The 11,436-nt window shown below is 36.4% G+C and overlaps 1 protein-coding gene across 1 annotated transcript; it reads right to left on the bottom strand.

The window, feature by feature from the left end:
• Positions 1 to 1,077: 1,077 nt before the first annotated feature.
• On the bottom strand, positions 1,078 to 8,524 carry LOC110895760. Its single transcript, XM_022143116.2, has 4 exons — positions 7,147 to 8,524; positions 5,468 to 5,728; positions 2,243 to 2,334; positions 1,078 to 2,162 (listed from the first exon to the last, which is right to left on the bottom strand). The coding sequence occupies exons 1-4, from the start codon at positions 8,092 to 8,094 to the stop codon at positions 1,322 to 1,324; spliced, it is 2,142 nt and encodes a 713-aa protein (XP_021998808.1). The 5' UTR covers positions 8,095 to 8,524; the 3' UTR covers positions 1,078 to 1,321.
• Between the last annotated feature and the right edge of the window lie 2,912 nt (positions 8,525 to 11,436).

Here is an 11,436-nt window from a genome sequence, read left to right as displayed (position 1 = left end):
TCTCGTACAATCATAACTTATCCTATAGGATCAACTAAAGCTTTGAAAAAAAAACCACAATTTGACTCCGCTCTATTCGGAACAAAATTTATGAAAACGTACATAAAATAAGTAATAAAACGTATTATATTAAAAAAAAAAGTTTATCCAAATGTAGACTAACTCGAATTGATACAAATGCATACATAAAAATTTACACGTAAGAATGGTTTTTTTTTAAACAAAAACGTGTTATATTTGACCTAACTCGTTTCCAGAAAAAGTTTAAGTTTATGTTGACGTAGACACCCTTAAATTTATACGGATACGTATATAAAAATATGCATGGAAAAATAGTTTTTTTAAGTGAAAAAATGATACAGGTAAACAAAAAAGAAATTAACGAACGAATGTTGTCGAAGGAAATTTAAATTAGTAAAAAGCTAGGGGCTAAAAATATCAATTGTTAAAGTAGAAAAATAGTAAACTTAGATAAGGATGAGGACTTTGTTTTTTTAAGAAAAACCCATAAAGTATAGTAGTATACTACTCTATTACAGTTCTTGTATGTATGCATTTGAGGTTACTATTATGTTTTTTTTTTTTTTTTTTTTTTTTTTTTTTTTTTTTATTGCATACAAGAAAATGGAGCCACTAGTCTCAACCTGCACCACTTTTAATAATTTAAACTGTTTTCTTTCATATAATTTGCAAATTCTATCAGCTAATTTTAAGAAGATGTCACAATGCAAGTATTTCATTAACCTTTAAAATAAAAATGCAAGTCAAAACTTGTCTAATTTTGTAAAACCTACAAAAATACAAAACCATGTGTTCTTGTCGAATTAGCTAAACTGGTTTTAATAGGTGCTTAAGTCGACGCACAAGGTGAAGACGTTAGCCTCACATACGCGAAGCAACTGTTTAACACCAAAAAACTAGGATAATAAAGAAATAACCAAAAAACAAACTTCGAAATGAAGTGCAACAGAAGGTGACCGTTTCAAGCGGCATACAAGACCACCTAGCTCCTAATGGTTTCCGCATGTGTACTTTTTTAAACCAAGATAACCACAGTTCGGTTACTCACAGACTTTCTGAACATGAACCATAATATACAAGTATGTCGCATTAAATATTTTCCCAACATGATCCGAACCATCGTTATCAAAACAAAACAGAAAAAACAAGATATTTGACAATCGACATACAAGAGCAAATCCAATTCATTTTCAATTTTCTATACCTCCCCCCCAAACAAGCTGCTGAGTAAATTATATACAAATAAAAATTCAATAGTATACTTACTGCACCCGGAGGAATCATGTTTTTTCAGTATGGCTTAGGGTTTACCAAGTGCAGCCGCAGCAGATTCTACGTGCGTTAGAAGATAATCATAAATTTTCTTCCTTATCCTATCAATCGTCTCGGGGGAGATATGACAGCTTTCTTCCTTTTCTTTTTCTTCATCACCATCATCATCATCGTCTTTGCGACGTCCAATCGCATCTAACCAATCGTTTACACTCTTGAGCTGACTCAGCATGCCGGCAATCTGACCGTTATCAGATAGAGAGCTGGAGGTGTCCACGTCAGCATCCAAGAATCTCTCAACAAACCCTAAAAACCAATCTTGAGACTCCATTTTTAGCTTCTGTGCCAAGTCGACCGCCTCATCGAACCCACCCCCTCGTTCCCATTCTGGTGGAGGTTGGACCACCTTCGCCTTTTGCTGAACCAAATTCTGCCTTCGCGGAGTTGATGGGTTAACAACCGCCTTTGACTGCCGGGGTTTGACTTGGGTTTTTGGTGAAGCTGTATTAGTGGACCCCTCAAGTACTAACACTGGTCGATTTGTCTTGACGGCTGAATCAGTGGTCAAAGATGGGGAGATTAACGGGGTTAGTTTGGCGTGTTTGCTGTACACGGAGAATGATGATAAGTTGGTAGCCATGGCAGCATGGACCCACGAAGCTGCTTGTTTACGCCTTTCGGAAGATACTTTCAAATGTTCTTCTGATGGGTTTTCTTCGTGATCTGATGATGAACCGGTCAGAGTAGTTTTGGATAATGATTCGGAAATGCGAAGAGCGTTGTTCAAGTTGGCATGCAAAGCCAAGAATTGCTCCACAGAAGGCTGCGGGTTGTCTTCTTTTGCAGAAGAACGCAGTTCAGAATACATGCTGCCACACAATAACAATGATGAGATCAAGTGGAAGTGCAAAAATTGGAACGACGGGCAAAAAATAAAAATAAAACATACCTTATACATTGAAGTAAGGTTTCGACAGCTGACGCCTCTTGCATGGCCTCTATGGCAGCAGTTTGGGCAGAATCTCTATACTTGAGGACTTCCTGTACAGAAACAAACAAGTTGGTATGAAAATAAAATAATTAAAATTAGCATAGTTTTGAAAAAAAAAAAAAAAGAGTAAATTTTCATTACAAAAACTGTCCTTTATGTTTATACCCAATTTCAATGCATGTCCTTTGCCATTAAAATTGACGGCTTTTGTACTTAATGTTTCAAACTCTTGCACGTTACGTCCATAGGCGCTAACCTTGTTAGATATTAAGGTTAAATTAGGTTACACAAGGGTACTTTAGTCTTTTTACCCATTTATTTAAATATATTTTAATGAATAAAACAAAAAATAAATTTAAGACACCCTAATCTTTCACACGTATCTCTCTATCTCTTCTTCACCTCCATCACCACCCTCCACCACAGCCGCTATTGGATATGTGAACTTGCCATTCCAGTGATTCCACTATACCATCACAGATCTGAAATCCACACAAACACCCAAACCCATCGCCGACAAACTCTCCCTCTCCCTATGCACCCACTTCCCCTCCGGCCCCTCACTCAAACTCTCCCACAACACCACCACACCTTCCACCATCGTTGCGGCTTCAAAACCGGGAACAAAGGTGTTATTAGCGCTTTGTAATCGGCGCATGAGGGTGGTGGAGGTGCGGCGGAGAGGGCGTTAGAACTGTTGTGTATGGTGGCGGAGGGTGTTAGGGTTCCAATTGTGTGAATATTTGTTTGTCGAATCAAGAAACCTTCATGATTACAAAAGCTTGCAAGATTAGGGCTTTTCATGGGGTTGAGATCATATCAGAAATGCCTTTTGTAGCTAAATGAGCTTGTTGGCATGATTCTTGGTTGAATTTGGTGGTGGGTTTGTACAAAAAACAAGAAATCAAGATTGTTGTTACATAAAGCCGTCTGTGGCTACTTTTTGGTGTCATTCCGGTAGAAGATCAACATCGAATGAAGCTGTTTTTTTGTGTGGAATTATTAAAGAGAAGCAAGAATCATTTCATTTTGAAGGAAAAAGTGGCCCCTTTAATTAGTTTAAAGGTTTTGTTGACGGTTCGATGGCTGTAGGTGAAGGTTGGTTGTGGTGGCGGTGGCTGTGGCTGTTGACAGTGGTGAAGGGTGGTGGTGGGTGGGGGGTAGAGAGAGAGAGAGGAATACGAGTTACATATATATAGAGGCCGGTTATTGTACAATTGTCCTTAACGTACGTAGCGTACGCTGAGCAGTTTCAACATGCGGATATGCGGAATTTTCGTTCATGCGTATTTTTTTTCCTTACCATGCGATTTTTTTGTTTTCAACATGCGACTTTCTTCTTTTTAAATATACATGCGGATTTACCTCCCCAACATAAATCCGCAAGTTGTAAACCCAATATCCGCATGTTATATCTTCACAGTGTACGTTAAGCCCAATTGTACAGTACACTTTCACTATATATATATAGGATTAGGTTCAAGAGTGAACACTAGTGTATTTGCAAACTGAGCGAACTAATCTTGACCATACACGTGTGTAAATCAATGGTCAGGATTTGTTCACTCAGTATACAAATACACTGGTGTTCACTCTAGAACCCCACCTATATATATATATATATATATATATAGAGAGAGAGAGAGAGAGAGAGAGGTCAGTTAACGTACAAAATGGCTTAACGTACGAACTATACGCGATTGAATTTTCAACGTGTGATTTAATTCTTCAACATGCGATTTTGGGTATTTTTTTACACCATGCGAATTTGGTTTTTAAATATAACATGCGAATATGTTTTGTGTGAATACATGCGAATTCCAAAAAAAATCATATAACATGCGAATTTGTTTGTGCGAAAACGTGCGAATTCCAAAAAAATCATTGTAAATTATTGTAACATGCGATTTCTTGGAAAAACCATCTTTCTAGTAACATGCGAATTTTATTCGTTTTTAACATAACGTGCGAAATAGATGTCGCGTACAGTTCGTACGTTAAGGTATTTTGTACAATATACTTTCTCTCTCTCTCTCTCTATATATATATATAGGGTTCAAGAGAAACTCCTTTTATTGTGAAAACCATAGTTGTTAAAAGCCATCGCCTCTTGCGCCTAGGCCCATTTTCGAGGCGAGGCGAGGCAATTGCACTTTAATTCTCCAGGTGATGGTCCGGGCGTAGATTTCAACAAGATTCCTAGATTTCCGATATTTTCCGGCCAAATCCTCTAAATTCCGGCAAAAATCTAGCTAGGTTTCTACTTTTATCTAAGACAAACTACTTTTCTACACCAGTACACTAAATATTTTAGAACTTTTGGTACAAAATATATGATGTTAAATGTTATACAATAGCTTTTGTTTATTTTTTTTTTTTTGAAGAATATTATTATTTTTCTAATACATAATGTATTTTTCATTTTTTTCATCATGCGCTTTTCTTTTCACAGACCCTCGCTTTTTTTTTGTGCCTTGCGCCTAGGCCCCAAGCGAGGCCTATGCGCCTTGAGTGCGCCTAGCGCCTTTAATAATTATGGTGAAAACTCTAAAACTCCCAAAAAGAAACTTTAAGAAAACACCAATTTTTTAACATTTTTTTGGCTGTTAATCTAGCATTTTTAAGATGCAAAAAAAATATTAGTATTACACATGTGCAACACTACGAAAAACCTAAACACGCCAACCCCCACCCCCCAAAAACCTAAATACTCGAACGAAAGATAAAATAATTTGTGATCTTATGGTGCAAGTTTTTTTAAAAAGATAATAACATATGAAGAAGATAGAAATGCATGAAAAGTTATATATATGTTTTTTTTTTCCAATTTTGCCCCTCCATTAAAAGTCCCCATCCCTCCGTTAATGAGGAGTTTTCGAGTTTTCTAACTAACTATGAGTTTTTAATTGAACCCCCCTTATGTATGTGTGTGTGTGTGTATATATATACTATTTTTTATTTATTTGGTTAAAATAGTTTAAATAATTAGGTAAAAAAGACTAAAATACCCTTGTGTTATCAGATTTAACGGAAAAAAATAACTAGGTTAGAGCCAAAGGACGTAACACGCAAGATTTGCAAACATAAAAGGCAAAGGACATGCATTGAAATTGGGTATAAACATAAAGGACAATTTTTGTAACTTACTCAAAAAAAAGATGAGTGTTTTTAAGAGGGTTGTACCTTGCCAAGTTTTGCAAGAGAAGAGGGGAGTGAAGACCAAGAAGCAGCGGCAGCATCAGTCAAGCGTCTGTTACTAAGCGAAACTTTGACCAGGTTTCCAGGTAGACCATTTGTAGGGGCCTCTGCTGATGACTTCCTTCCGGAAGACAGTTTTTGCCTAATGTTATTATTGGAATTGTCAACCGTCTTTGCGGGTGTCTTTACCTCTTTAGAAGATGGAGATGGGGAGGGCATCCTTTCAGTTGTCGATTTTCTTGGAACCTGTGCCCAAGCATCAGCATCAGCATCAAAATAAAATTTTCCCTTGTCTAACGAATATTGCAAAAAAGAACACTTTAAATTCAAATATTTCTTGCATTAGACAATATGATGTTAATGTTACAAAAACACATATAACTGACTTACTTCACAAAATAGATGTCTCTATTTTATCTTCATTGAAGAGTATTATTTAATTAAAACAATTTTCTTAGAGACAATAAATATGAGCAACAGAACATGCTAACGGAATTTAAAACGTAGTGGTGACGGAAGTTGGTGCCCATTTATATCTTGTTGAACGATGCACTTATTTGTTGGACATACTGATTTATTTTAAAATATAAAGTCAAAAAGTTCAAAGCAAATTGATAACTTAAAGTAGTTATACCTATTTCTATTGAATGTTACGTTCTAATACTTCTTGACATACAAAGGATACAAGGCATTTAAAAGAGCATACAAATATACAATACTAATTACAAAGGGAAATTGAAATAAACAGAGATATACTTTCATTTTATATCTTCTTAAACAGCAAAAACTTTCATTTCATATCTAATTTGGTTCCTGGAATTTAAAGCTTATTATTTTATGGTAATCAAGAAACCTGTAACATGCTAACAAAGTTGAACGATTGTCACCACGGTTATTTGACGCTAAATGATACTTATAGTTGTTTCCTAAATTTAGTTACATACAAGGTTTTAAAAAGCGCGCTTGAGGCGCCTAAGTGCATGGTTTTAAAAAACGGCTGAGGCGTGCCTCAGGGGGTTCTAGTGTATGTGCGCCTCAGGGAGTTTCTGATATTTGTTTTTGATGTTATTGATTTTTTACGTCAATTTCAAGCAATTTATGTCTTTTTTATGTGTGTTTTTGATGATGAATTTAGTTAGTATTATTATTTTTATAAGATATACAATTTTATATTTATTTCTTAATTCCGTCTCGGGCTTACGCCTCGTGAGGCAAAGGGAAAACGTCTCCGTTTTTTTAAACCTTGCCTAAGTGCGAGGCGCAGGTGTTGGCGCCTTTTGTAGGTCGAGGCGCGCTTTTTACAATAAGAGCCAAAAAAAGCTCATATTTTGGGGGGTTTCTGGCATCATGAGGCGCGCGCCTCTTGTACCTAGGGTGTTTTTGTGCAGCAAACTGTTGTACCTTGGGTTTTTTTTGGCATGTGCATGTAGGTAAAATCATATAAAAACCCTATTTCTAGCTATATTTTGGGTAGAGGAAGCTAAAAACCTATGGGATATATAATCATCTTGCGCCTAGGGTATGAAAAGCCCACCGCTTTCACTATTGAACACACTAAAAACAGCTCCTAAAACATGGACAAGTTTAATAATCTAATTTCCTTAATCTTGGTCAATGACAATATAAAATAAACAAACATGAATCAATATAAATGAATAACTCACAGAAGTCGATCGCGCTTCAGGCTTTGGATCACTCTTAGTGAGTTTCAGTCTCGGAGTCTTGACATCCATACTACCTTCCCAGCTCTTTCTCAAACCCTTGGGCCCCAACTCAATACCCTGAACAAAATTCTTAATGGAGCTTCCGATCCCCGATTTCTTTAAGCTCGGACTGGCGCTTCCTTTCCCCCCTAAGTTCACCTTGCTGATTTCTTTATCCAATCCTTTGATCTTTGACTGATTTTTAACCCCACTCGAAAACTTCTCAAAAGAAGTAGGCATAGAGTAACAACTAGTGGGAGACGACGGTATCGACCTTGAACTCGATGCTTTGACTTTCGCCAAAGACTGCCTTGACTCTGTCGAATTCAATACCAGTTTCGACAACTGCGATTTCGATCTTACCAACGTGGATGTGGTTTTCTTATTATCCACCACACCGTTCGTGGTTGTCGAATTACCGTCCTTTTTGGTCCCCAATTTGATATTAGTCGTATTACCAACTGACTTACCATTTGTGGAACCGGAACCGGAACCGGAACCAGAAGTGCCATTGTTGTTGTTGTTAAGAAACCCTAAGGAACTTTTAGTGGCAACAATATCTTCAGGGGTTCCAACACACTGGTGTCGGCCAGGAACAGGTTTAACCCCGTGTAAAATCGGAACAGGGGTGGCGGATTCGAGCCTCTCAACATGTATATACTGACCCAATTGAATCATATCACTCATAATAAGATCAACATTCTCATCAGGCAAAGAAACATAAGTGGCATGAGATGAATCAGATACCTTAAGATAAAAGCCTTGATTCTGAAACAACTCACCACCAGCCAAAGCAGGAACAATACTCACAACCTGCAACAAAGATGATCTATGTTCACCTGCAACTTTCACATCTGTGTTCATATGTTGAAGCAACTTCAACAGCACCCCAGGGGTCAAAGTAGCCATTCTTCTTAATTAACAAATTCGATTCAATTCACATCACATCAGATAAAGAAACAAACACCCAGATCACAGATCTTTAATTTGGTCCCCAAATACCAAGTGAAAGTGACAATGGTATGGTGGTTCAAAGGTCAAAGCTTTTTGGGGGGTAATGACTAATAATTGACTGTTTGATCAAGAAAAGGTGTTAATGATTAAGGAGGAAGTAGAGGGGAACAGAATATAAAGAAGAAGAAGATGATTAGTAATAATAATTGATGAAAACAGCTCAAAAGTGAAGGGCAAATGGCAGAAATGTAAATAAGGGGAGGGAAGGAAAGGAAGGAGATGACCGACGATGGAGTTGAGGTGTGCTGTGCTGTGGGTGGGTTGAGACGCACGTTTCCTGCTCCACAAATCTTAGAAATGTAGGGTTTTCAATCGGTCCCATTCAACTTCTTCCTTCATTTAACAATTCGCCTAACAATTTTTTTTTTTTGGGTATTTATTTCTGCAAATTATACTTACTATTTATTTATTTATTTATTAAATGATAAATGTTACATTGTTCCTAGGCATGTTTAGCTAAGTTTTTTAAAACAATTTATTGACTTATTGATTTTTTGAAAAAATTAGTATGGAGTGGTTTTTTGGAAAAGTCATTTTTCCCCCACATACAAACTCATTGCCACTTTTCAAAAAACCAATAAATCAATAAATTGTTTCAAAAAGCTTAGCCAAACATACTCTAATATTTTTATTTAAGAAACTATACGTACCGTTAAAAATCCTAACACTTTGAACGCATTATGTTGTGCTATAGCTATGTCACACCTCATAAGTCATAACCCATTAGGTTTTTTTAAGGTTTTTAAACTCTACTTCATCGATATCTTCTTTCTCTACCATTGCAAATTTTTAAAAATGTTATTTTTTTTCTAAACAACCAACTACAATATTTTATTGCTAAGAGGAGGGGCTAGCTAGACGCTGGAAGTCCGGAATACAAGAAAAAAGAAATAATTACATAACCAAGTCTCTAAGGCTACACGGTATGGTGATGGTCCTCCCTTGGAGGATGGTCCGCCACGTAAGCGTCATGTAGGATGGGCATGAGGATGGAGCAAAGGGGATGGAGGTATGGAAATGGGGTGATGGACCTAAAATATATATGTATATATTGTATGTATAGGTGTGTGTGAGAGGGATGGGGTAGATTTTTGTCTTCTTGTGGATCATCCCCAAGGTCCCATGCTCGACACCAAGGATGAAGCCAGGGGGCGGCACGGTGTTTAGGTCGGCGCCGTTCCGGAACTATCTGGGGACGGTCCCCATACCCAGTAGCCTAATATTAAAGTCACACCAACGATCCCAATCAAGATTCCCAAACTTAGACCTGTTTTTAATTCACACAAAAAAGTCTTATTTAATTCCATCTGCTATTTTGAGGACCGCCTCCCATCTCCCTTCAAAAATCTTAGCATTTCTATACTTCCATATTTTAAAAAAATTATTGATTTTGAGGCATAAAAAATACTTTAATAAGGAAATTAAAATATATGAAAGGGAATAAATAGTTGTTTTTTATTGATTAGAGGGTTATAGTTTAGATTATTAAAATTTAATTTTTGTTTAGTTTTGAGCTAAGTTTTTAAAATGTTACTGATTTTGAGGCATAAAAAATACTTTAATAAGGAAATTAAAATATAAGAATGGGAATAAATAGTTCTTTCTTTATTGTTATTATATTATACTAGGTTATAATCCGTGAATACTCACGGGTTGTTAATCTATCTTTCTAAATAAAAAAATATATACATATATATATTAATAAACGAAAAATTGTATGATGAATAAGGTGTATAAAGAGTGAATTTCAAGGATTGTCCTTTATCTTTATACCCATTTTCAGGCGCGGTCCTTTATGTTCAAAATTGACGAGTTTTGTCCTTTATGTTTTCATATCATACACGTTTTGTCCTTTAGGCCTAACCCAGTTAGTTTTTTCAGTTAAATTTGGTCATGTGCTTTGCACATGAGGGCATTTTTGTCAAGTCAAAGGTTGCAGAAGCTTTGAGCTGTAAATCTGCCGTTGAACTTACCTTTGAATTGACAAAAATGCCCTCATGTGCAAAGCACATGACCATATTTAACTAAAAAAACTAACTGGGTTAGGTCTAAAGGACAAAACGTGTATGATATGAAAACATAAAGGACAAAACTCGTCAATTTTGAACATAAAGGACAGCGCCTGAAAATGGGTATAAAGATAAAGGACAATCCTTGAAATTCACTCGTGTATAAATAAATGACATGTGTATACTTCTGATATAAATGATTTATGTTAGTTATAAAAAATGGACTGTAGGGATAAAATTATAATGGCAATCTGAATTTAAAATACTAAAAAAACAAACGCATTGTACCACAAACGTAAATAAAGGGGGATCGAAAAGTAAATGTAAGATATATGTTTTTTCGGGTTTTAAATAAAAATTGAAAGTCTATTACTGTAGCGCTTCTGCTTGCTGGAGTTTCGTAACCAATAACTTGGAATTCGTTTTAGACCAGTTGAAAAAACAATCGTCACCTAAGGAAATATGTTCAGCTTCAAGTATATCATGCTGTGACAACCGGTAATTTACGGATCTTAATTACGTGATTAACAGGTAATTACGCAATAATAAATAGTGTTTATGACGCCAATTAACTAAATTAGGCCTTTGGAGTGCCTAGGAACATCCATACGACTTTACAGTGCGCGAACGGTGGTTACAGAGGAATCTGCTAAATATTACGCGACAACGAACTGAAACCGTACGAAACACTGACGACACCGACAATTATGGAGGATACACGAATATTTTTATGCTTATGAAGTATGGGTCGCGATATCAGGTCTCGTAGGAAGTACGGGCCACTTACACATGAGATGGGCTTGTAGGCCCTGGGCCCAAGCCCAAAACCCACAAGCCTAAACCCGTGCATAATGCACAAAATCTACAGAATCTTATGAGATCTAACAAAATATTACCAAATCTCTACAAATCTCTTCATAAGATTTTGGTTCAAATGGTAAAGCACATGACCTGAATATATTATGAATACCCAAAAGAACCATTAATCCTCAAACCTCTATTTAAAGGGACCCCTAATGTCTGCATTTCACCCAAACAAACACACACACCACAGACATATAGTCTGCCCCCCCTTTCCTCTCTCGATCATATATATACACAAACAAACAAATCATCATACATCTTCATTTTCTCCAAATACAAACCTGCAAACAAGAAGGAGCAAACTATCATTCTCTAATAAACTCTCCACACAACCACACATATGTTATCCGCAAAACATAAGCCA

Source organism: Helianthus annuus, chromosome 12 (assembly GCF_002127325.2).
Source record: "Helianthus annuus cultivar XRQ/B chromosome 12, HanXRQr2.0-SUNRISE, whole genome shotgun sequence".
NCBI lineage: Eukaryota > Viridiplantae > Streptophyta > Magnoliopsida > Asterales > Asteraceae > Helianthus > Helianthus annuus.
This window is presented reverse-complemented; position numbering and strand designations above follow the sequence as displayed.

Bases quoted from the DNA above. Each gene is read 5' to 3' on its own strand.
- LOC110895760 (XM_022143116.2), bottom strand. From the start codon at position 8,094: ATGGCTACTTTGACCCCTGGGGTGCTGTTGAAGTTGCTTCAACATATG. The intron at 5,729-7,146 runs GTGAGTTATTCA...GCTTGGGCACAG, and splicing joins CTGAAGCGCGATCGACTTCT to GTTCCAAGAAAATCGACAAC. The intron at 2,163-2,242 runs GTATGTTTTATT...ATTGTGTGGCAG, and splicing joins ACCTTACTTCAATGTATAAG to CATGTATTCTGAACTGCGTT.